At 37.8% G+C, this 27,748-nt stretch overlaps 1 protein-coding gene across 1 annotated transcript; it reads left to right on the top strand.

The window, feature by feature from the left end:
- Positions 1–292: 292 nt before the first annotated feature.
- LOC124172099 lies at positions 293–26,221 on the top strand. The gene is made up of 8 exons (XM_046551506.1): positions 293–298; positions 1,448–1,618; positions 3,605–3,709; positions 6,056–6,187; positions 7,677–7,802; positions 17,594–17,761; positions 22,013–22,132; positions 26,060–26,221. The coding sequence occupies exons 1-8, from the start codon at positions 293–295 to the stop codon at positions 26,219–26,221; spliced, it is 990 nt and encodes a 329-aa protein (XP_046407462.1).
- Positions 26,222–27,748: the final 1,527 nt, after the last annotated feature.

Here is a 27,748-nt window from a genome sequence, read left to right as displayed (position 1 = left end):
TTTGCATGAGCATGATATTCCAGGGGTAACGAGAATTTTCTGTGAATGGGACGATTTGAAGGCCTTCTCCTGGCTCCAAGAATTTTGTGATAAGGCCATAATATGAACTGAGTTTCAACAAGCTATAGCTATAGCTCCATCTGGCAAGGTCACCAGGTGCCACACCTTGTTACACTTAAAGGACTGCATTTCCCGATCCAGTGCCCTTTTCCAGTATGACCTTTCTGGGCCAGCCAAGGCCTCATCGACTGAAATAGGATCCTTGCCACTAAAAAAACTATCTGAAGCTAAAATGAAGGTACAAAGTCAGGGTAAAGTTTAGGGGTCCTATTTCTTAAAGGGTATTTTCTCTCCCTCTCAATACTGGATTCCCTGACTTCAATGGATTCACCACAATTTTCAGTACCAAGGAAATCGTTATTGGAGTTTACTTCCCCATCCAAAACACAACCTTGACTTTCTGTCATTGGTCCTTTCATTCTACTCTCATTAAACCCAATTTACATAACATTATTTCAAGGCAAACTAGATTCATTCCTAGGAAAAAGTGATAAAAAATGGTGCACTGCATCATTCTTACCCTTATTGGATACACTTTCATCCCTTACATTAGGCCTCGCATATTTTTCTAAGAAATCATTTTTTGCTTTAATGACTCTGGACGGATTATTTTGATCAATTTGTCTATAACCTTTTCTTGTTTCACAATACCCAACAAAATTAACCTTTTCCCCTTAGCTTCCCACTTACTTCTTTTCTGATCAAGAACATGATCGTATGCAGGACACCGAAACACCCTTAAATGTTACAATGATGACATTTTTCCTCCCCACAAGTCTTGTGGAGTCTTACCTTGAATAGCTGTATGTGGTACACGGTTTTTAATGTAGACTGCAGTGTTACAGGTCTCCACCCAATAACCCTTTGGTAAGCCTGTGTCAAACAATGTGCATATAGTCATTACACATATTGTGCGATTAGCACGTTCTGCCACACCATTCTGTTCAGGGGTATATGGGGTGCTAGCATGATGCTCTATTACATGTACCCTTAAACATTAATCAAACTTTTGATTAGGTAATTCAAGACCATTGTCAGATCTTACAGCCTTAATCCTTTTATCAGTCCTGTTCTCAACCCAAGCTTTAAATTCATTGAATCTATCAAATGTTTCACTTTTGGATTTCAAAAAAATAGCAAAATGGCTTCCTGGAATAATCATCAACAAGCACAAACATGAATTTTCTTCCCAGCAGCTGAGACATCACTTATTCGACCACAGAGACCCATATTTACCAGACCGAAAACTTGATTAACAGGCATGCTGACACCACTCCATTTTTATATGAAAGCATAGACAGTATGTTTGACATCCTTTTTTTACTTTAGAGCATCCCATTTATGTATTTTTAAGGAGATAAGTGTTTTTTCACTGCTAATTTTTCAGCAGAGTTTTGAAGGAGAAGAGGCAGCTGATGACAATTCCGGGCCTTCTGCGGAGACTAAGGGCTGCATTCAAGGTGTAATTGAACACAATTCACAGCTCACATGCTCAACCCAAACCACTGAGATATACCTTCCTGTGCCAGACTTGGTACTGCCCAGGGACAATGAGTTGGTAAGTTATGTTCTCTTACACAGTGAAACCTGATTTGAACCACCTTCATTCGTACAAATTTCTTGGTTCTATAAGGAAGATGGTGTGTTGGTCATAAATATAAGTATATTTACGGGAAGTCACTCACAGTTATGCAACCGTCAGTTGAGGGCTTTACCAGTTGCATCGTATGAGGCAGAAAGCTTACTCACTAATATTTTTCAGTCAATATCACGTGTACAACACCGGAAATATTCTGATAGAAATTGCACGTACCTGATGAAGTAGACTTGTTGATAACTGTGTGAAATGTCTGTTCAATCCATTTGTCTTGGTTATAACTGGGATGTGTCTCATTATTGCCCTCTTTTTGTTTTAAACCATCTTCCTCCTTTATTTCAATGAAGGATCCAGCTTGTTGTGGCACCTCTTTATTAGCCTGGGTAAAGAAAAGATGAAGACAATTCAATGTACAGTTGAACCTCGATCTATCGTTCCAGCTGTTTTGCCTCTGCTGTAAGTGGCCAAAACTCTCATTCAAACCACACGCTCTTTGTGACATAACTCCCCCTCCCTTGTGGAACATTGATATTCTGGAGTTTGATCTGTGAGTGGCAAGAATATCATTAGTACATTGGCCAGCTGGAGTGGTGTTAAGGAGAAGAGGATTTTTTTATCATCGAATGAGATAAAAAAATCCTCTTCTCCTTATCGCCGCTTTTAGCGGAACTATATATGGACAAGTTTGAAGAAAAAATTTTCAGTGAAGATTCAGTGAACACCAATTTTATCCATTGCTGGTACAGGTACGTTGACGATGTGTTTGCCATATGGACTGGTACTATGAGGCAACTGGACATATTTTTGAATAAACTGAATACACAAGCCAAAAACATAAAGTTCTCATGTGAAAAAGGATCCAACCATAGTATCAACTTTCTCGATATCACTATTTCAACCTCGGAAAAAGGCTACGACTTCAAAATCTACAGGAAAGAGACTACCACCGACCATGTCATCCCCTCCGACTCCCGCCACCACCCCTCTCATAAGCTAGCCGCCTTTCATGCCATGTTAAACAGAGCACTCAACATCCCCCTCTCTGCTGAGAACCTCGCCATGGAAATCAAAACCATCAAAAACATTGCAGTTAAAAACAGATACGAAGAAAGTGTCATAGATAAATTGTTAAGGAAGAAATACTCCCTCCGGGCACAGAAAATGATATACCATTCATCCATTCATAATGAGCATAAGAAACGCTGGTGCAAACTGAGTTATTATGGAAATATTTCACAGGCAACCGCAAACCTTTTTCCCAGAGAAGACTTTAAAATAGCATATTATAACACATCTAATTTAAGGGCGTTATTATGCAATACAAAAGATAAAATTGACTTAAATGATTGAAGTGGCATTTACAGACTCAAGTGCAGTGACTGTGAGACCTATTACATAGGCCAGACTGGACGTTCGTTCCGAGTAAGAGCAGAGGAACACGGAAGGCATTTGAGAAACGGGGAGTTAGAAAAATCGCATTTTGCGAAACATCTATGGGAGAGTGACCACAGGAGCAATTTTGTTCTGGAAATTCTCCACCTTGAGGGAAAGGGAAGAAGGATGGACTGCTTGGAGGAGTTGGAGATAAGGAAGCATTTAAAAAATGGAATTTTAGCAAATGAAAATATTTTTGTAAACTATTCCCCGCTCTTGGAGATTCCCCTGAAGCTGAGTGACGCTCCAACCCCAACGCAACCCTCCCCTACCAACGTAATAGCAACCAGATAAACAAGAACAAAATAACTGTTATTATAACGGATTCTGTACCTGATGATGTCGCCTCTGCGACGAAACCGGTCGTATTAATTAAATCGTGTGGAAAAGTACAATAACGTTTTATTATTAAGAATGGATTTTCACAAAGTAAAGCCAGAAACAATCAAGTTTATCGAATGAGATAATTATTATTTTTTCTTTAATTGAGTGAAGCCCATTACTATCTTCCAGTTTCAAGTGAAAGATGAGAATGAAGGGAATTATCCTGAGCTGTACACATCAGATCCCACAGGAACTTCCACTGATATCCCAGACCCATTGGCCGGTGATGACTTGGTGAGTGTACTCTTGCCTTGTACAGTACTGTTTTTCCCCTTATTGAACTTGCATAGTTGTGTTTTTCTACGGCACAGTGTCATTTCTTTTTTGGAATATTACCAGCCCTTCGCAGTAGAAACGTAAAGCATTCTCCCTCACTTGATCAATAATGACCAACTACAGAATACATTTCATGAATGAATCATTTAAATTGAATGATTCATTGTAATGAACAGTTTTTCTGTTTTTTGCTAAACTGACAGCTCACATTTGTATACTGAGCAAGTGAGTGCACTGTCATCACATCACTGAGAAGTCATTATTTTTATGATCATAGAAACACAGTTTTTACTTCCGATCACCACAGAGCAGAAGGGGGGTAAAGAATTGAGAGTTTTACTGAGTACTGTTGAATTTGATGCTCTCTAACAGAATTACCATGGTGTCATTACTGCTCTTGAAATTAGACAATCGGTATTAAGTCCATGGCAATTTTATTTCTATCTTATCATCTTTCCTTCAGAACCGGCTACAACACACTATAGTAAATGGGTCATGTTCTTTGATGGCACCATATGGAGTCCCACAAGGGAGTGTCCTCGGACCTTTACTGTTTGCTTTATGCATAGATGATCTGGTTAACATAGTCTCCTCCACCAATTGTAAAATATTATTATACACGGATGACTGCAGAATTTTTAAACAGATTGATTCCCCAAGAGACTGCCTTGCTCTGCAGAAGGCTCTTGATGCCATAGACCAAAGGTCTGAGATTTGGAGTCTGAAAGTTAATCCTGCCAAGACTACAATCCTACCATTCACCCTACAAAGTCTATCCCGAGTATAAATTACCGATTATCTGGAAATCAAATTCCTTCAGTCACCTCTCAGAAGGATTTAGCGGTTATTTTTTACTCTAAGCTGCTCTTCCGTGAACACTTAAAATCCATTTCCACCCATGCTATGTCTTTGGTGGGAATGATGTATTGCCACAGTGAGGTGTTGGATTTGATTGCTCTACGCACCTTCTTCCTTTCCTGTGTCTCTTCGGTCCTAGATTACTGCAGCCAAATCTGGTCTACGACCCCACCTTCTTCATGAAAGCTCCTAGAACGCACTTTGAGTTTTTTCCTTTCTAATGTCTGTACCGCCACTTGCCTTTTCGTAACTTCTCCCTCAATAAGATTGATTCCTCTCTTGGCATTGCTACTTTAGCTGATCACCATATCCTCAATGACCAGAGACTCTTCTTAAATATCACTTATGGCAAACACAGATCATCTGACCTTCTTTCTTTTTTTGCACTTCGTGTTCCTTCACGAACCACGAGGTCGAGTGACCTATTTCATTGTTTCACCCCCCGCCTTTCTGTCTCTAAACTTTCTTTTCTATTCAGACTTCCTTCTTCCATTAACTCCTATGCTAAATGTTATGTTCCAAATTTTGATCCTTTTTTTTCATCCCTCATCCATCTTGCACCATCACTATCATAATTTTCCCCTATTCCTTACACCACCCGATGAAATTTACAATTCTTTGTTATTTTTTGTAAATACTGTTGAATATTTTTTTGTTCATTATTGGTTACATTGCTTCATATTATTAAATTGTTTCTCCTGTCATTGTAGTCCTCTGTAATTGGCCTCGTGCTGTTTTTGGACTGGATTAAATAAATAAATCATGATGCAGCTGCTAGCCAGATCCCAAAAAATAACTCATTCCTTATGAGAGATTGATGGTCACAGGATTGAGATTGTTTCATATTTGTATTTTTTGCTGGAAGTGAACAGGAATTTATAACAAGGACTACGGATTTGTCCTGCTTTACCATTTCTGAATGGGGTGTTGGACGTTAGCAGTGCAAGTAGATTGCAAAAAGACATCAGCTGTAAGTGACATAAACTGATTTTCATTTACTTTGACTCAATTATCTGCTGCTTTTGCTCATAGTCTCTAAACCCTTCCACAGTTAATGTAATCTATATATTTTGCTTATTCTTACATTTTTATAATTTTTTAGGTATCCATGCCCTTTGCTTTGCTCCTTTTTTATAATAAGTTATAATGAAAGAGGAATTCCACAATTTTAAGAGCTACTCACTCTCAAGATTATCCCAATAAAGATGTGCCTTTGTCTTGCCAAGGATTTCATTAGATTGTATTCAAGGTATGAGAACTTAATTGGCCAAATGTTGTTGGTTGATTAAGTAAATATATTTTCTACAAAGAGGCCAGAATAGTTCATCAGGGATTATGTACTTGTTTACTACAGAAATCCTGTAATTCAAGCTTCATTCATGATCACTTTTGCTTGTGCACCAATGGATTAAAATGTGTATCAAAGTGTGTTCCTCTTTCCAATAGAGTGATCCATTAACGTACAAGTGCTCTTCTGTAAAAAATGATGAGATTAGCGATGATGAAGAAGGATATGTGGTGAATGATTGCTCTGATGCTGCCACAAGTAAACAGATGCATCAAGACTCTTCTAATCAGGTAATACTATTTATGTAGAATTTATTGTCTGTGGAACCTGAATTGCATATGAACTATGTTGTCATCATAAATCCATATTCATTAAAATTCTTTTCATAGATTCCTCAATTCTTGTCTCACATCTGCTTATTTTTTCATGTGTATGTTCTTCCTTTTGTCTATCCTTAATAACCTGACATATAAAATACATTTACAGCCATTTTTCCCCTTCTTTCTGTCCACCTCTCCTCCTCTTTGTCTGTCGATTGTTCTTGTAAGGTCATATCTCATGATATGGCCAATTAAGTTAAGGTTTTTGGAAGACATCTTTTCTCCCACTCCTTCATGCATACTTGTTACTTAGTGAAAGTTTGTATCGTCAACATTCTTTGGGAGCAACACGTTTCCAAAGCTTCCCCTTTTGACTTCTCTGCAGTTGTCAAATTTGAAACCTTACTACCATTTATAAATATGTTCCATATGTAGTGTCTGATGAATTTTTTCCTTACTTCTGTATTTTTGTTCTCAGCTTTGAGGGAATTTTTATTTTTTGTGGAATGCTTTCTGTGCCTGTACTATTCTACTATTTCTTTCTCGCTTCATCCATCACTGGTTTTTATGCTTCCTGTAGTATAACACATCAGTCAGTTTTCAAGGTTATGAGAAGTGAAAATGACAGTGATGAAACCATGGTCAGTAGTGGAGTTATACTTTAAAGTGGTGAGGTTATCATTTGTTTTTTATACTTATCATGGATATATTTTCATTTACACCTGAAACAATTTAACATCCTTGAAAGCACTGTTGTATACCTTTTGAGCAAATACGTTGTTAAGGATTCAGTTATTTCTGCTAAAACTAATGACATTCCACTTCAATATACATTATAAAATTTTTATTTAGTCCCTGGAAGTAAAAACACCTCAAGTACCTCTAGTTGGGGAAAATAAACCTTCATATTTTCCCATTGATATAAAGCATCTTTTGTCCTATAAGGAGTTATTTTAAAGATAACTTTTTTCATTAACTTGGAATTGCCTCCCATTATATCTAGTCTGAGTAACTTATTTTTATATGTCACAATGTTTGATATACTCACTTATAAATCAAAACAATGGAAATTATTCTCCTGTATTGACCATATTAATTTTTCATGAATGTGTGTTATTAAATTTGTGCTCTGAATAGAATGCCCTATTACAAATAGTATTACATCTGGAGTTTTACATTTCCAGAAACCATTGCCCTGAGATTCATTACGTGGCTTTTGAAGGGGCGTGCAATGCAAAGAAGAGGTTTTAAGTCTGTAATAAAGTAGTAAATTTAATGAACATAAGCATAAACATTATAAAATGTTGATATTACTCACTTTGAGGATTCTTGTAGGGTAGCATGGATGAAATATCCATCTTTAATGAACTTTAATTTTATTTGTGAGATAAATTCTCAAAAGCATTTCTTTCTTTTGTATCTCAACCATCTATGATGATGATTTGGCATTATGTGTCAGCCCATAACCTTAACTGCTTCCCAAGGGGAAAAGGTGGAAACTCAGGGCACAGGAGCCATGGTGGAAGATGTGGAGTGGACACTGATTGAGGCGAAGAAGGAACCATCTCTGGAAGAGAATGCCCAGGTATGTATGGAATTAAGTTAACCCTTTTACTGCCACCTGGACGATATATCGGCTCTCTCTGTTTGAGAAAAAACTGCGGGGGGCCGATTTATTTGCCTGAATCATTTCACTTCTTTTTTGTGATTGTGGCCTTTTCCATGGCTGTAATTTTTATAAACCTCCATAATGTGTCTATGGTTATTAGATGTAATTATATCTTAAGGATTGGAAAAAAAGGCTAGATGTATTAAATAAAATTAACCCTCGAACGACCAGAGATTTTTTTTCGTATAAATGTATTAATTTTGAGTCATTTCTATTTAAATAGACTTCATGCGATGGAATACATATAATTTTTAATGATTAATAACATTATTTTGTCATAAATATGGGTTGCGTATACGCAACCGTGGGCGTTCCCCATGTCAGCGAGTGTCAAACGCCATAATCTAAAATAGGCAGCATATACCAGTTGTAAATATTTATTTTTTATTATATAAATTTGAACCATACAAACTAATTGCAGCATTTATTTATATATATTTGTGCCACAAATATTTTCAAATTGTTCATAAAATAAACCAGTAATTAATTCTAATGGTACAAAATACATATAATTTCTAAGAACTCTTCACAAAAAGGTGGTACTTTTCAAAACAATACACGCACAAACCGACATTGCACTTCTTGCAAGATGTTTGACATATTGTTTTACAACATTCTCCTGCACATTTACGTCTTCTCTTATCACCATTCACGATTACAAAATGGCCAATCGAGTCAAATCGCAGTTCTTCTCTAGCGGCTCTATTTCTTACATTCCCTCGTTTTCCTTTCTGGTAAGGCTGGACATATTTCAGAAGGTAATGTTGGACAATGCTTCTCCTAAATTGAACTTGCGTCAAAGCCTGCCCTGAATGCCACATTGAAACCCATGCATTCTGGACCGCAGCATCAATGATCCAAGTTAGAATTGGCCAGTACCATTTTTTCCCTCTCATAGCGATTCGGCAATTGCTTATATTATCGTCCATTCTATCAGTCCCTCCCATGAAAGTATTGTACTCTCGAATCATGTGTGGCCGTTGTATTGCAATGCGTTTACCAAGTTTTTTGCACCAGCGTTTCACTTTTTCTGCAGGGTGAATACCATGGCACGTTCAAGCAACAGTAACAATTGAATTATCTACCCACTTGCACACAATTACGCCCGAGTTTGTCTCACAACGATATGCATAACTTCCCCGAATCATCGTTTTCATTTCACCCTTGGATGGTAATGGGCACCCAGACGGCACAGAACCCTCCGTATCTAATTCGTATGTACATAGTACCCATTGACTAAGGGGATACTATGCCGCTTCGTCGCTTTTCGTCAATGGATAATTTCCGTTCGCGGCCTGTCGACGAAGCGCGTACGCAGCATGTGAATGTCCGCTACTAAGCACGTACGATTGGATACGAAGCGCGCAGGAACACGGCACTCAGGCTAATCTCAATCGATTAGGTCGACATGAGATATATCGTAATTCGCACGATCGAAAAATGTATCGAACGCAACACAATCGATAGCTACCGACCGTAGCGAGAACCTTGATACGAATCATTATGAATTGTAAGTTCTCAATAGGTAAATAACACCATATCATGAATTCTAATTACCATGAAAAACTCACAACCGACAAAACTTTGTCGGTCGTGAGTCTTTCATGGTAATTAGAATTCATGATATAGTATTATTTACCCATTGAGAACTTACAAAACTTACTCGGCCACTTAAATAACTCTGCGAAAAATGAGATTCTCATGGCTAATTCACGCACCCCCAGCATCCAGCATTGTTAAGTGGCTCGTACTTACTTGGAAACCTTGAGATGTTAATGAGAGTAAATTCTTATTAATTTTGACACTAAATAAGACATCACATAGCCCACGAGCATTAAAAAGCTTACCCTAAAGCCTGACGAAATAAAATTTTTAAATAAAAATTGCCGATGAAACAGGATTGCTGACACATCTGCTATTAGTATGATCGAATTCATCAAAATGCAAGCAAAAATTAACGTATAGTTCAGTCTCAGCTACTAAAACTTACCCATATCAGGCGCTAAAGTATTTAAAAAATTATTTGGGATGAGTAAAAGTCCCTAGGTCACTGCAGTAAATGTATCACCCTATTAAAAATATGAAAGTCCTGCCAAATCACCAGCATAAACACTTGTAAAATAAAACATGTTATCTCTTAGATCACACCTCCGATTTTATACTTACTTTGCATGAAGTCACCACCGCAAGAAATTTTAAAGAGGCAGGAAAGAAAAAACCCACAGAAATACAATACATATATTATGTATTTTCTATTGTCAACCACAATAATATTTCCAATTTTCTCTTCTATCCCACATCTAATTTAGCGAAATAATTACTCTTATTCTCTTTCGAATAGAAAATTATTTAAAAGAGGACTGGTCGATACATACAAACTATCGTCAATACTTTCTCCGATGAACGTGCACTATCACTGCACCAACTTGCACAAATCAAATCCACATCCACAAATATGTCACTTCTGCCACAATGTCTGTCTTCTTGGCGACAGGTAACAGTGAAGCAATGGTACCTTCCTCCAATCTGGGCACCTCCAATTCAGCAAGAATTTTCTCCTCGTCTTCTCGTCCAAGGCCACAGATTATTTTCTGGTATCACAAGGTGCGATGTGAAGCTCAGACATCTAAAATTAATAAATAATAAAATACCATGTAACTTATTAGGTCAAATCATTTCCAATTTTTGGTATTTCTGCATGAGAAATCAAATTACTAGGCTCGTAAATATAGTAAATATTTTTATGCCTGATATTTTTATTGTTTTAAACTATAGCATAAGATAATTTTAAATGATGAAAGCCGACGTGTAATACACCATAGGGCAAGCTAAGAAGCAATATTCGAACCTATAAACTTGGCAGCTTATTCCTCGTTTCTCCTTTAACCACACGTTTACCGAATGAATTAATACAAAAAAGACAACTAAAATGCAAGACTTTTCAAAAGAATTGCTGCTACAATATTTTGAATCACCATTTTTAGTACTGAATAGTACTATAGTACTTCAGTACTGAATAGTTCGGAATGTTGATGTTCGGGATGCATCAACATCCCGAAGCCACTTCTAACTTAAAATTACATCCAAATAATTACAGCGAGAAAGAGTACATACCTCACAGCTTTTCGTAGGGGTGAAATGTTTTCTTCTTATCGCCCAAATGCACTTCTTCTTCAACTCAGGATCTTTTGGAAAGCTAAAACCTTGAACCATGTCCCGGAGTTTCCATTACGTCATCCCGACAATAAACACACGAAAGGCATTTTTAACAAAAATATCTCACAAACACGTTTCTGAAGCCCAGTGAATGAAATTAAAGAATAAGGGAAACTTCACTATCACCAGACACTCTATTTTTCACAAACTTAACCACAAAAATCCCTGAAATGTGGTAAGACGTTACGTAAACGACGCGATCTCCAACGCCTTGTGCTAGCTTGTGAAGACATGTGATCTTTCTAGGAGGATATGGCACCAGATGGCACCACCCGCGTAAGAAAATAGTCCCAGACCGAATACAGTTTTATCGATGAGATACAATTTTATCGATGCATATGAATTTGCCAGTCCTCTTGCATCTTTATTCGTCATTAAAGGAAATAAAGAAACAAAACCTTCTAAGTAACTTCCTAAGCGCGATTTTTGTATCTTGATTGTCCACCCTCGTATTTAGGTACGAAAACTTCCTGTACCGTCTGGGCAGTCTTTAGGGATTCTATTTTCTCTTAGAGTTCCCGTACCACCTTATCCCCGGTTTTTTAGTTTTTGTAGGAGAGGAACACTAGTAAAAAGGTTGTCAAAATATAGACTAATAGGCAGGCCTTTTGCTTGCTCAGATAGACGGTCTAGCATTACCATCATCGGTGCAGCACATTTCCCAAACTCTGTTTCATATTCATTATTCCCAAAAGGATTCTTACCTTGACACACATCGAAATCAATTAGATAGCCAGTTTTTGTATTCAGACACCACGTCTTGTACCCGAAACGGATAGGTTTTCCGCGAATAAATTGCTTACAAGAATGTCGGCCATAATATGCAATCATGCTCTCGTCATAATCAATTTCTCGTACCGGTCTAAAATGTTTGCGGCAATTTAGGCTAAACTTCTCTAGAATAGGGCGCAATTTCCACATTTTGTCACCTGTAATTGGACTATTGTTATCCGCACAATGCAGGATCTACATATTTCTAGGAAGCGATTACGTCGCATAGTCCCAGCAACCATTTCACAACGGGTATCACCGCTTTCTTCCCAAAACATTCTCTTGTTGGGTAAATGTTGATAACTCGAAAGCAAAAGAATTCCAAGATAAACTTTGAGCTCATCTTTCTCGATATTTTGATGTGGCAAATTTAGGAAGAGCGCATATTTATTGCTCTCGGTCACTAAATGTTCCAAAATATCACTATCAAAAAATAATTCAAACATTTCTACGCATGATTTATTACTAAACTCAGAGTAATTTTGTTCCGGAAAAGGGGGCAGGAAATAACTTGTCTTTTTCCTCCCAAACAACGTCCTCTTGATTATGAACACATTTTCTTTTCTTTTTGTAAATGTTTCTTCTGTCACTCAAAGACAAATTATGTGCAGTAGTTGACTCACTCGGCGTTGCGGATTTGTAATTCTGCTCTCCACAAAAGACGGCAGGCACAGTCCCAATATCAGGTAAAAGGTCGCCAGATATCCTGCGGAAAACAACCTCAGCACCTGCACCCAATTGTCGACCAGATAAATTGTCAACTTTGCCGGCGTCATCTTCTTCTGCGGAATATTCATCAGACGCGATGTTTCATTCCGGTGGTTCTATGTAAATGGCATCTAAATCACCATCAATATCATCAGCTTCAAGGATATCAAGAGCTTCTTTCAATGTAATATCACTGAAATTTATAATTAATGCATAATGATACTCGTCTTTGTCTTTAATAATGCAAATCAATAATACTCATTTTTCAAAAGATCATAAGAAATGTATGAAGTAAATAATCCATCAAGAATTGGGGAGAACCTATAAATAATTTACTTCCCAATATATGCACAAAAATATTTCTTTGTTGTGTTAAACATTTAAACAAATATACACATCATAGCTGTGAAACTTATATTAAAAACTGCACGATGACATAATAATTTAAAAAATCGCCGATATTTGAGAAAAATTCTTATCGCTACCATTACCGCCCGTGGTTGCGTATACGCAACCGCATGAATCAAGACCAATTATTTTGAACATATAGTCATTAATTTGCCAAAAAATGATATAGTTAGTATCATTATAGTATCTGTCAACAAAGTATTGCAAAATATGTGCCGGAAAATACAAGGAATAAAAATTAGACTTCTACTTACACGAAGCATACATCCATATTGAGCGTAGACTGCACCGCGAGCTATGTCTGCCACCTTTTCTGCCGTGTGCTCGACTGGTTGCCGAAAGAAATCATTGGAACATGTAGATAGAACACTTACGCACAATGTAGTAGTTTCATTAGCCGATAAGAATTACGTTGTGGCGTCAGGGACTGTATTCGCGACATTGTAACTTCGGTTGCGTGTATGCAACCGTGGGCGCTCGAGGGTTAAGTAGGTGAAATATTTTTAAATCTGAAATGTTGCTGAATCTGGAAAAGAGCCTTGGAAGTCTCTGTACATCCCACTTGAAATGGGCTGGCAGTAAAAGGTTTAATGGATGAAGGAGATAGTAGGTAAAAATCTAAACATTTATAATTGTAAATGATAGGACGTTTTGCTTTCTGCACAGCTTTAAAGGTTTTTTATTCGATTCAGAGTTACTAATTACTCGAACAAGGTTTCTTATCTTAAAACAAGCTGTCTTTCCTTTTTATGTTGTACATGTGTGTTGTTGTTTTCTTTTCTTATGTTTAACTATGTAAAATACTGGGACCAATAAACTAAACCTTATTAGCCCTTCTGCGGGCACGTGGGGCACCTTGGTGGCGGATAATGTGTCATGCGTATGCTGTCATTCATGTGATGACATAAAATACCTGTGATATTCAGAATCTACCAATCATATAGGAGTCAAATGCGTCACATAGATGCTTGTTAGTAACCGGCACATTTTAGCATTAAATAGTGCACAAAAGGAAGTGGGCATGTATGGGCTACGAGCAAACAGTGTAGGCCATGTTTATACTACTTTTATTGGTACTTTGGCTAGTTGCCTACTTTCATGCCTTCACTGCAAGGGAGGGGCGTGGGGGTGCAAGCGACCTGAAGCTCTAGCGTTACGAGTGGCAATGCTCAACTCTTTTCCCTGCAGTGAGCTGTCCTCCTTCAATGTAGGAGCGTAGATTCCCAGTGGGGCTGTGTATTGAAAGTACAGTGACTTTTCCGCAGGATTCCCTTTCTTTTGGCTAGGCTTATGCACTGGTGTTAACTGGCAGGGTAACCCATTCCATTCAAACTTTCTAATGACTGAAGCAAGTATTCTTATCTCAAAATAAGCCGTTTTTATTCCCACTTATGTTTTATACATGCATTGTAGTGAACTTGCCTTATCTTTTACGGTAAATCCTAGTACTAATAAATCATATCTCATCAAGTAAATCAGATTTTAGATTCAAATCTAACTTTTGATATTTTAATATGTTGGAAGCTGTCCACGAATCACCCCAATATGGGGTTACATAACCCATGGTGTAATGAAGAAATGCAGTTCATCATTTACTGGTGTATTTTGTTCCCTAATAAATGGTCTCCCTTCATGTAGGAGAGTGTACTCCAATAGAATGTCCACACGGGTGCCAGGTCAAAATCGGGGTTAAGGAAGTCCAAAAGGTGCAAAGTCAATGTACAGGAAGCGATCAAGGGAGGCAATGTGCAAGGTTACTGGTCGAAGTACAAATGCAAAGTGACGGATTACCAGCTTTGCTGGGGGTGGGGGAGTAGGTCTACCAAGCAAAGGATGAGTCATGCCATGCACATGTGACGTACGGTCATGACTAATTTTGTACTGTTCTTTCCGATAACATGCTTGGCTTTTCCCACTACCCATTACCTGCATCATTAGTGTGCTGGGTCATAACTCATCTTCTACTGTTTTTTCCGATAATATGCTTGGCTATTGCCACTACTCACTACCCGTATCATCAGTGCGCTGCCCACCCAAGGATACAGCCCTAAAGATAACATTAAATTATGGCTTCATCTCGGATAAACCACCCTTGATCTATGACTTGAGGTTTTCCAGTGATGATTGTCAATAAAACTATCTTGTGGATTCCAGCCAGTATAGCCCAAGAGAGTTTTGTCAACAAACTGCTGTCATTTTTGGGGATAAAAAATTAAGTTGACGTATTCCGGATTAGCAATAAATAACCATGATTGAGTGCTAATGCATACTTTATTAATACTCATTAAATATTTTCACCAATCGAAGTTGCCCTTTATACTGAAATCTGTATCTTTATCGATTTTTTAATGCCACAACTTTCTTTAAGGGTCTTGTGGGTATTTTAAATGGCAGAAGACTTCCTGCTCATATTGCATCAAGTCGTTCCTAATAATGCATCAGCGTAAGTGCATCAATGTCTTGATGCAATTTCGGAACAGCTGCATCAAGGTCATGCGTTGATGCGTGAGTCGGAACGCCCCCTTGGTATTGCAACCCAGAAAATGTGTGCATTGTGGTGTTTAATTGTTTTTATGAGGTTAAAGTACTAATCAAATATTGAGAAATGGAATAATAGCCAAAAATAAAATGATATCTACTTTTTTAAATTAAATAACCGTAGCATAAGTGAGGAATATTTAACTAGTTAAACAAATTGAATAGAAATTAAAATTCGAGCTTAATATGTGGATCACGAGCTTGCTTCATCAACAGTACGAAAACAATAATAAGTGATACAACCCCCAATAAAAATTTTGTATAGAACGTATACAGGATTTCCTGTTTAAAACTCTATACAATTTGCGTACAAAATGTGTACATTGTCCACAAGTTTGGCTTTACACAATTGTATACAATTTACACATTTTCATGCATTGTATAAAATTGTATGCAATGTACATATAAAATTGTATACAATGTACACAGTTTTGTTTCTAACCTTCTATGTTAAAATAGCAGATCAAGATATTTTTTGGATTGTGAGAATATGATGTGCAAAGTCCATATCCTGTATTCCAGATAGCAACAGCTGTTAGCAGATGTTTCCATAATGATCAAAACTTCTGAAATGAGGAGATGAAATTTCATGGACCGATTGCAAAAATCTATGATTGGTGTATAGATGAGAGGAAGGAAGCACTTATAGTTCATACATCCTTTTTATTATTAAAGATACCATCTGAGTGACATAATACGGACAGATATTATGCCAGATAAAATTCAAGCAATTGACAATTCTGCCGGTGAATTTTGGAACATGCCTTGATTGGAGGCCTTCTATATCTATGGGCCTCTAGCGGTAGACGTGAAAACTAACATTCAGCGAAAGCAAACCAATCTTTGCTTGCTTGATCTTATTTAGTATACCAAGGGTGCGGTCGGTTGAATGCTACCAATGCTTCATAGCGCCACGACAAGCTCCCAGGCAGTCCGTTATTTGCTACGGAGCGCTACAGGTTAAGGTGTGACATCACTGAAAACGTCACACCCGTTTCCCGCCTTGCTCCAGACGCTCCCCTGAAAACTTGGGTCAGCGGAGGAGCGAGTCATTTTTTGGCGGAAATTCAAAGGGAATTCACTGAGGCAATGGAGAGCTTACTAGCATTGCAGTTGTTGGACGAAGAATGTGGACGCCTTCTTTCTCTAAATGTGACTGCAAAGTAACGGAGTAGACTCACATAGTAAATAGATGTAAATTTAATAGTGATTTAAATAAATATATAGTAAGCACTGTATCTCAGCAGATATTCTCGTATCTCCCCCAAAATGAACTCAAATGTCTCTGGAAGCAACCTTTACATTCAAAAGGCAACAAAAAATTATTAAAAGAGACATGTACTATAAGAAAGGATTGGTAGAACATATATCGACACATCAACTCATGCCATAAATTAAAATCTGAAGAGAAATAGGATAAAAATGGAATGGATTAATGTTTTATAATAGTTTTTAGCCATAATAAGTTAATATGTTTCAAGTGAGGAAACAGTGGAGTACCTACTTTTTCCTTTACTAGGGTAATGAGTTTCAATTAGAAGGGGTAGGCACGGGGAGGTGTGAGAAATACGGTTCAAAGTTTCTTGCTTTACTTTGTGGAACCTCGATGCTGGAAAATAAAATTCATTTAAATGGTATTCGAACATATTTATTAATATTCAATGACCATAATTGCCTAAATTTGCATTTAAAACCATCTCTTCAATTTCATAATCCCAGTTTGCATGCTCTCGTTCATTTCCGCCATTTTGACCTTGCTCCTGACCGGTCCAAAAAGAAATTCTCGTAGTGCCTGTAGCGCATATGCACGGGAGCTCCGGAGCACTTCTGTTGGTAGCGTCTGGCAGCGAAAGTAGCATTCATTGGACCGCACCCCAAGTACCATCCTGCCTAATTTGGTTTCAGCAGCTATTTAGCTTTTGAGTTATTGTTAAGAGATACATGTCAATTTTTATGCAAATGCCAGGATATCACATTGAAAATCCTTTTTCATCAATATTAAGAGTATGCTTCAATTGTTGACTTTGAAGGAGGTGAATAGTTTATCACAGTTACTTTCTCCACAGAGTATCCAAGGGGGTGATGCAGCTGATGACGAGTTGGGGACTCCTGCTGACACAAAAGACTTCATTCAAGATGTGATGCAAGGCACCTCTCATCTCACTTGCTCAGTCCAAAGGACTGAAATATACATTCCTGTGGAAGACTCCCAACAACCCGGAGGTAATATGTTGGTAAGTTTTATTCTCATCCACCGTGAAACCTGAGTTTAGTGACCCTAAGTTGTAGATATTTACTCGGTAGTAATAAGAAAGTGGCTTTGCCCATTGTGAATGCATGCTTTTCTATGGGAAGTCACCTTCACTTGTGTGACTAGAGAGATCAGATGCCATGAGGTGAAAAAAGAGGACGGCACCCTATTGAAAAAGGGATAAGAGGAAAAGTAGGCCGCTTGAAAAATAATGTCAATTTTATTAGTTGGATCAATAAAATTAATAGTGCTGTGATTTTGTATATTTTTATGTGGACCTTATTTTCTCAAGCAGTTTATGTATTTGTATCAGCTAGTTAGATATTAACCCATTTCATCCCAACGTTGCGTGAACGCAACGCAAACTTTGCGATTTTTTTTCTCCTTATTTGTTGTTGATAAGTAGTTAATATTTTAAACAAGGGTAGTTCAATGCTTTCTAAAACGTTATAAATTTTTCTACGGAAGTATTTTAATAACTTTTGTTTTTGCAATGACCTTTTCATTGATATGTAAGTCGTTATTCTAGGCTATCTTCTAAGTTTGCATATTATGTTAAATTTGAGGCACTCGATGATTATATCTCTCTGCAAATACAATGATGCATTTGTATTTTAGGCCATTGCAACAATTTAGGTGAATTTGACTGAGTGGTTTTTAAATTATTTAAGAATAAACGAAGTGTTGCGTTCACGCAACGTTGGGAGAACCCCGGTAATCTAGGTAAACGATGCGCCGCGGCGGTAGTCGTTTAGATTGTTTCTTTTTGGACTGCAAAATGAAATGCTTATCAAGAAAGAATATGTTACCTTTTTATGGTGAAACGTAAGTTTTAGGCAATTGTACAGTATTTTAGTCCTAAATATACATCTACATAAGTGTTGAAGGGTCCTTACTAGGATGTTTGGCAGGTGGTGAGTTTTCGCCGAGTTGTGACTGTTAGATGTTTTTAATTTCACGTATCGAGCAAGATTAAATCAGCGTTTACTTGCGCTATAGTGGGAATTTACTGCCTCCTACACTAAAAGGTGCATAAAAACTTTGCTATAGAGTTGTCCAGAAAAATGTCCAGATTTCTGTAGGCGTCTGCAATTCCAAGATGTACTGGCATCCTAAGGTAAGAACGATCTGCTTACCACAGTTGACAAGTATGCCAAAAGCAAGTAAGTATGTGAGGGTTAGCAAATAGATCTTAAAGTCGTATTTACATGGTGTTGTTGACTAGGATTCAAAGGGAAGGTAGTGGGAGAGTAAAAAGCATAGTTAGGCTGGGCGGGGATATCCCGGCACCAATGGGTCTCCGTGCACAGCGAGGGTTGGCAAGTGAGCAAAATGAATGGAGAGATAAGAGGGATCACACTATCGCAGTATTTTCTGAGAAATTCATGGTCACTGGTAGCTGACAATAATGAGCTGGTAAGGCTCCAAATGAAGGCGCAGGCCATTTCGAAAGAATTTTTTGAGAACTATGAGTGACGATGAATGAACTGGGATTCCAAGAAAAATATCTCTTGGTATATTGACTCAGGTAAAGGGCTTTATGGGTATTACGGTATCTAGAAGGGGCAATGCTCTGTTCCACCTGCTTTTACTATATCTGTGGTTGTCTGTTAAACAATTGTTCCCTCCAAATGACCTGAACCCATATTTGCAGCCTGAGTTGCTCACTATCGCCAGTGATCATACTGCGTGAAATTCTCAGAAAATATTGCAGTAGTGTGGTATTTCTTCCGTTCTGATGTTTAGTGGTTATCACACCTTAGCTACAAAATATTACTGGAGTAAGGACGCTGATAAAGGCGTTCCTCTTGTGCGTCAAACGATGTCCCTGAAGCGTTTTGTTGAACCTAAAATGTTCATATGCCTGGTTGGTAACAGAAGCTTGGACAAAGGGGATAAGTTTTCTAAGATACGTCCATACTTTGCGAGCTCAACCAAATATTTCTACGGTTTGATGCAATTTCTCATAAATTATCTTTGGCGAGAAGATGATGCCATATTTTGGCCGCCATTCCGTTAAAATGTTTATAAGAGAAAAACTAGCAAGATTTGGGGTTAATTTGTGGAGAATGATGTCTTCCTTGGGAAAATTTTCTGTCTATGGATGACCATCTGAAAAAACTGATACCTCTTTGAGTTTAGTGGAAAGGGTTGTAGTTGGCCTGGCAAAAGTTATTGAAGTTTCAAGGTATCACTTATTGTATTTTGAATATAATTTCAAGTTATTTTTTACTGATACTTTTGTCTCAAATGGGATTTTTCCCAATTATGACTAAAGAATCCCTTGTAGTGTGAGAGATAACAGAGTCGCAAGTTGCTATCCTTGCACTCAAAAGGAACTGTCCAAGGGAAAGTAAGGTTGTTTTGATTGTATGATTGGTAAAAAGAATGCGTTATTCTTTGAGTTGGCTTGGCTTTTCAATAGGAGACACTTTGATACTTTCGAAATATAAAAATTCCTATTATTTGACTGGTTGCTTTATATTTTCTGTACTTTATAACGGTGTAACAGCCGAAACCGGTCAAATACTATAAATTTTTATAAATACTTTGCAGGTGATATAAATTGTCTGTTATTGATAATATGGAGCCTTCCACCACGTACAAGCTTCAAGTTTCGATTTAGACAACTACCCTTATAGTAACTAAAATTGCCATAATATAGGACATTACGGAATGAATAGTTAGCGAAATGCAGTAAGGAAAGACAATGTTGGCCACAATATTGATCGTGACGAAAGCATTCACGATGAAGATGCCGAGTTTGTAGCAGGCAGAAAATTAGTGATTACCAAAAGTGCAATATTCATCTACATACTGATTGCTCTTCTAAATTTCATGAGCAATACAAAGTTTAATCAATATTTTTGGTTAATTATATGTTTGGGTTATAATGAAAAAGAATTATTTGCAAAAAGAAAAGAGTTCCGAAAAAAAGGCAAAATGACTCATTTGACCAGGGGAACTCCCAACGTTGCGTATGCACTACGTTTCACCGACGGCAAACTAAAAACAATAAAAATATAAAAATCGATAATTTGCCTTATTTAAGTCTGTTTTATCGCTAATTTATCAAAATATTTGGAATTTTTTAGTTATTAACATGCTTGGGATTTAATGGGTTAATTTGTTCCATGAGGATGCGATTTTCATGAAAGTCATCAGCATCGGTGAGTCAAATAAGAAAGATAAATAGAGGGAGTTTTCCACAACATACTTTCCGTTCAAACACTGCTATTTACAAATAGTGCACACGGTTTGGAAGAGGGATCCTTGCTGGAGGTCATACAAATGGTCGAAAAACTTGGTAGTGGATATTAGTTATGTCTGGAGGCGGATAAACGACTCCTGTCCTAATTAACCTTTCATAATATTTTTATAAGCAGGGAAAGTTCAATAAAGGACCAAAATGAACTTATTAATTTAGTAATTGAATCTACAAAAGATTACTTTACAAATAGTGTAAACATGAGGGAAACATGTTTCCTTTATGTAGAGTGAATGCGTCTCTCTCAACCAAAGGAACTTTTGCAAGCTCCCTTCAACTCTCACAGTTTCCTTTGCATTGTGTTAGTGCACATGCCTCAATCAAAGAAACCCTAGCAAAGTACCTTCATCCATTGCAAAGGCTTCCTCTTAGCTGAGTGCTTGTAATGGGTTTCCAGTTGAGATGCTGGGATTGGTCACCACTATGAATTCTTCCATTCCAGTAAACCAACACAGTATTTTTTTTTGTCATGACTCTTGATCCGTGTGTTACGGCCATACGAGACTATTTTCATGATTCAGAATTGAAGCACAGAAGACTTAATTCTGTCACTATGTGGATTCACAGATAATGAGGGTTTTACTGCACTCCTTTGAAAATAATGAAAAACACTAATCTCTCTGTCCCTATTGTTGTGCTGTGGACATTTTTAATGCAAGCTATAACGCCTTATAAATTGCAATATAAATAAAGCTTCTACAGGATGGAATAATGTGAGTTGGAAGGTGAAGAATTTACCCTCTTTTACTGTGGCTAGCACATTGAGAAGCATTCCACACCAAGGTGTGCAGAGTAATCTGGTCATTTCAGCCATTTCGTTTTAGGTTGTCACTAAAGTCTTGTGCAAGCATGATTTCAGCTAGGTTGAGTGGTCCCAGGTGAAAGAGGAGGCTTTATTGTTATTATTTATAATTATTTACATTTTTATTTTGCCCCCATTGATTGGCACCCAGCATTATCTTCTAGGTAACTGTGAAAGAAGAGAATGAAGACCCTCTCAGTGAAGGTAAATATCCTGTGGTGAAAACACCGAATCCAGATGGAATTTCAAGTAATGCTATAGACCCATTGGCAACTGACGACGTGGTAAGTTCACGTTTGCTTTTTTAAGCACATTTTTGCTGTTACACAAATTTAGCCCTCCATGTATTATTCCAATATCATTCACGATAATAACAATACTTTTTCCCTACCTTCATCAAATATGGAATTGGAACATGATTACAGGAGTATTTCCTCAATAGAATCTTCCTGTATCAATTGCTAGAAAAGGAAAACCTTTACCCTAACTTTGTCAAATGTGAATAAGTTAACTTGAGATGTGTCGTAAGTCTTCATTAGAACTTTCACAGTCAGTCATGTAAGTTGAAAAAAAAGCTTCTGGGCTATGTGGCTTTTGCAAATTTTTCGGCGGCCCCAATGTTTCCTGGCCAATTCTGGTTTCTTTTTCAAGGGAGATTAAGGTAATCAAAGTCTCAAAAGTTTTGGCCCATTGGCGCAAAAGGTTTTTTTTTTACTATCATAGAGATGTGTTGTTCTTGACGAAAAAATTCAAAATGAATGATTCATTGTTCTGAACAGAATGGGGGCATAGAGCTGCTCTGATCACTCACCTTTGCTCACTGAGCAATTGAGGATTGTGACGTCATGGCATTTCCCATTTATGTGAGCATAGAAACACCATGCTGTCTTCCAATCACCACAATACAGAAGGACGGATCATCTTCATAAGTCCTAAGATATCTTTGAGGCAACTTTCCTGTCCGCTAACCTTTTCATTGGGGCGTATTTCTTCTCTTTTACATCTTTTATAGCCTTAACTATTCTTCCACCAGTCCTTCTACGACTGTTTTCATCAGGCCATCGTATCTCATTATGTTTTCAACTAACATAAGTAGTTATGTGCTCTGCTAAGGGTTTTCAGTAGAATTCTCTTTTCTGCCGCTCTTCTTAGCACTTCCTCGTTACTTGCATGGTCGATCCATTTTATCTTCATCATTCTTTGGCTGCACCATATTAAGAATGCTTCTACTGTAGAATTCTCTGATGCTGCTCAACATCCAAGCCTCGCATCCGTGAAGAGTCATATTGAAATTCTTTTCCTTCCATATTGTGCCTTCAAAATGGAAGGAAGACAAGTGAAATTCATGCTACCTATTGTAGCATTTGGTACTCTCACCCTGTGTTATTGTGATGTCATGATCAATAGATAACCGATCGTAGTGTGGCTGGGTACCCCCAATGATTTGTATCATGATTCCCTGGTGAAATCGTTCCAAATGAGAAAAAGCTTTCATGGTGAATCATAAATCCTGTTGTGTATGTTCTGGTTGGCTGTATTGTCACGCAATAAGGTGATGCAGTTTCTAGCCAAATCTATCAAACATGAATTTCTCCGCTGATTTTGATGGAGCATGATGTATATTCAACTTTGATTGAAGCAAAATGTAATGATTACCATTAGTGGATGAAATCAGCATTTTTGTACTCTGTCTGCGCATGTTGACAAAAACTCTTGATTGCCAATGAATGATGTCATGAGACCATGATGTCTCAAAATATTGCTGATAAATTTGTTCTTCATTCTTCAAAAGATTTTCCTATGCCTACTTGAAAAGGCAGAGTAACATGGTGGCCCATATTTTGTTGGTCAATAAATTTATCCTGCCTTCCTCTCTCTGTAGTCTGAATAGCTATCCAGGGAATTTTTCATATGTGCATACATTTGATGTTTTGGTTGTGATCTTTTTGCTTCTTGTACCAATTGGTGAAAACCCATGTCAAGGAAGTGTTAATTCTCTTTCTATCAGAGTGGCATGGCAGCATGTGGGTCCCCTTGTGTAAAAGCAGATCAGTTTAGTGATGATGGAGGAGGATATGTGCACAGTGATAGCACTGATGGGGCCACAAATGACCTCATGTCCCAAGCCTCTATTCAGGTAATCATCAAAATAATGATATTTATATTGGTTCAGTGATTTGTTTGGACAAATATAGGACATGTCAGTGAGTATGTAATATACAAAATCAGTACAAGCGAACAAAGAAAAAAAAAGTTCATATGAAGAAATTCATCATAATTATAAATAATCTTTTTGCACAAACATTTGCAGCATACATGAACACACAAGTGTGAGGTAATATAGTCGAATTTTGGAGTAGAGTGAGTTATGCTGTTTAGGTTAACATGTTACCTATGAGCTACACTATCCTCCTATGAATTTTGAAGATTATTTTATAATTGGTTCTAGGGCCCCAGATGAGGATACTAAACATCACATTCAGGTAGAATTCACTATAATAAATTGACAATTATACATCAATAACTAGTATCTGTAATAGAATAAAAAAACAAGTAGATGTAATTTTTCTTCGGAGCTTCTGAATTTGTTGCTCATAGGATACTTGATTACCATGTTTTATTCCCAGATAAGAGAAATGAGATTTTGTGCAATATACATCAATTTGTGTGTGTGATAAAAACATCTAATAGATAGTAGAATGAGTGATAAAAACATCTAGTAGATAGTAAAATGAGTGATAAAAACATCTAGTAGATAAAATTCACCGAATACAAACACATTTTGCTTGTGTAGAAAATTAGTCAAAGTAAGCAATAATAAGGGCAACAATATCTTGAAGCATATCAAATTACACCTTAATCTCAGTCACATTGAGGCATGAGACAAATATTCGTTCACACTGTAGTATTGATCTTTTACTTGTGACTTATCCTACATATTCTTGATAACATGAGATTTTTCTTTTTCAAGTACTATGATTGATTATTGTAAAATTTATCGCATTTAAATGTATAACAGAAGCTGTAATATGTGAACATCCTAGAAGAGTATATTCTGAGGTGGTGTGTAGATATTTATCAATGCTATAAATAGGAATCATTGTTTTTCTGTGAACTCACAAAGCTATTTCTATATACGTGTATCTCTGTCTTTAATGATGCTAATTGTGGACTCATTAGCGTTCAAAAGGCAAGGAGAGCTGATTCAGTGTCCTGTGTGTGTGCGTATACGGTGAAGAATGAATGGAGTGTTGAGTGTTTCCACCTCCCCCCACGATTCCCCGTTTTCCCAATTTTGGGGTATTTCCGTGGTGTGTACGTGACCAGTGAAATGTCCACATTTTTCCCAATCCCCTCACTCCAAACAACACCTGTGAGCACCGAATGTAGGGTGATGGAATCTGCACCCCTTCTCACTACAAAGTGAGAACATGCTTCGTGAAACCCCCCTCCCCATGATGAGGATTCCATTCTCCTTCCTAAGTTTCCTCCAGTTGCCCCGACCTCAGAAAACTAACACTCTCTGGTTGAGGAAATGAGGACGAATTTCAGCTTCAGGAGACAAATCGACTGTGGCTTTGTGTTGCCGCAAAAGGCTATGCCCAACAGCTTATTTTGTCTTGCGTGTCAGTTTGAAGATAGGTAGAAAGAGAAGAGAATCGTGGAGGTTAGACCGTGAGGTGAAGAGTGGCGAAGAAGAGGAAATAGGAGAGCTGAATGGTAGATTTCCCGGACCAAGAGGAATAAGGTCAACCCAGGACGCCTTGACTTAAATATTCTCTCAGCCCATGTTTAATGAAGATGCTGCAGGAGCCAGCCGAGGAGGTCATGCCCATCCATGATGGAGAGCCGATAAGTAACACTCTTATCCCACATGACTTCCCCCCAGTTAAGAAGATTCACGAAGAAATCTCATATATACTTAAGAATGGAAAAACTAACTCTGAAGAAGACCTGTTGCCCCACAATATTTTAACCTAGCATTTTGTTTATTCTTTTGGCCCACCCTTTTTCCCCCGAAAGGAGTGTGCATTTTAGTATCTAGGACAGTGTATGATTGAACTGTGTTTAGGATTAGTTTTGGTTCTGTCACTTCATTTGCTTTTGTATTCTCGCCAGAGTCACAAGAATACAAGATTTTTTGCTTCATTTTTTTATTACTTTAGAGTTGTCAATTGTTTTTGGTAAATCTGAAATCTGCTTACTTTCAGCCTACTGTTACGGAAAATGGAGAGCTGATTCTGAATTGCACAATGGCCATGGAGTCTATGACGGAGGCTGTGGGTGAGTGCTCTTCAGTGCTTGAATATATCTCTTCACAGAAAAGACTTGTAATTATTTCTGACAAGGGAGTATTAAAAAACAGGATCTAAGAATTCAATCAACTTTTGCTAACCTAGTATGAAATATTTTATGTATATTTTTTGTATTGTTTATGTTACAGATGAATTCATCAATATTTCCATAAACTTCAGTGTTCATAATTTTTAATGTTTGTGTCAACCCCAAATCCTTTGCGTGACAGCTGTGCTCTTTTAACATTTGACTACCTCATTTAACATGCTAACCCTTTGCAGAGTGGCTCTTTTACATGAATATATTTGACCTGCAGGGTTCCCACTCAACCGTGAAAACCTTAAAACCGTGAATTAGCCGTGAATTTCGTCTACCGTGAAAAAACCTGGAAAAAGCCGTGAATTTCATCCTAAAACCAAATCTCTTAATCTTGATACTAATACCTTCCCAGAAATTTTCAACTTCGTTCGTAGCGAGCGCACTTCTATTCATTGTGGCGAGCATCGTCGCATGGGTCAGAAAAGCGTGGGAACGAATGTTGCCCGAAGAAAAAAAACATCTTTCCCCAGCGCAGGCCTCTTCTCTCCCCGCTCCTGAAATATGACACCACTTCTCATCAGCTTGTTTACTTTCCTCCACTGGCTTGGTTTCCCCTCCCTCGGTCACTGATTAGTCCCCCTTCCATTCAATTAGGCTTCCCACTGGCTGCAGCGACCACTTTCGGAACTAAATCTAGATGGCCTTTGTGTCGAAAAATTTGAACGTTAATTCAACACCCTCAATCCTGAGATTGGAAGACCGCTAACCTTGACAACCTGCTATTCGCTGTGGACACAACGCTCCCTGCGTTTGAACCGGGTGACAGCGAGCTTTCGGCGCGACGTTACTAATTCTCGCGCGTTGCGGCCTGAAAACGAGAGAAGATTTCCGCTTATGGCAACACAGCATTACACGACTTTCGCATGCGTCGACCTGGGACTTGCCAGTTTTACGTCGCAACCGGAAAGTTTGTGTGGAAATGTTTGACGACTGATAAAGTAAAGTGAAAGTGAAAATTACATGTTTTCAGCAGGTATTTATTATGTCTTTATATATTTCAAACGAAGTGAATTATAATTTACCTATTTGCACCTATCTAAGACAAGTTTTTTTCCTCCTAACTCCTGCAGAAAAGAGGGTTCGTCTTACATTCGAATGCAAAATTCTCGACGTCAATTGGGTTGCATAATTTTAGTCGGAAAAAAATTATGGATACCTAAGTTTGCCACCTTATAGCTATACAACGAAAAATAAACGTCAAAAATACCTGAACAGTAATTTATCTTATTTAATTTTGTGTTTAAGTGAAAAACTATTGCCATTTTTGGCAGCAGGTAAAGCGTGCGTGCCAATCAATCGCCGGGTGCACTTCTGCCGTGTCCGCGAGATCGCCTGCTTTACCCTGGGTTCGGCTCCATTCAAGTTAGAGCTTGATTAACTTGCAAAGTTTTGTGTGATTGATTACAATTTACCTAAATTTTAACCAGAAGCGGATCCAGGATTTCTTTCTGGGGAGTGGGGGAGCACAAGCAAAGCCGTGTCCAGGATTTTGTTCTGGGGGGGGG

The sequence above is a fragment of the Ischnura elegans genome (assembly GCF_921293095.1).
Source record: "Ischnura elegans chromosome 13 unlocalized genomic scaffold, ioIscEleg1.1 SUPER_13_unloc_1, whole genome shotgun sequence".
In the NCBI taxonomy this organism is placed as follows: domain Eukaryota; kingdom Metazoa; phylum Arthropoda; class Insecta; order Odonata; family Coenagrionidae; genus Ischnura; species Ischnura elegans.
The sequence above is the reverse complement of the archived record's forward strand: the minus strand, read 5'-3'. Positions and strand labels throughout refer to the sequence as shown.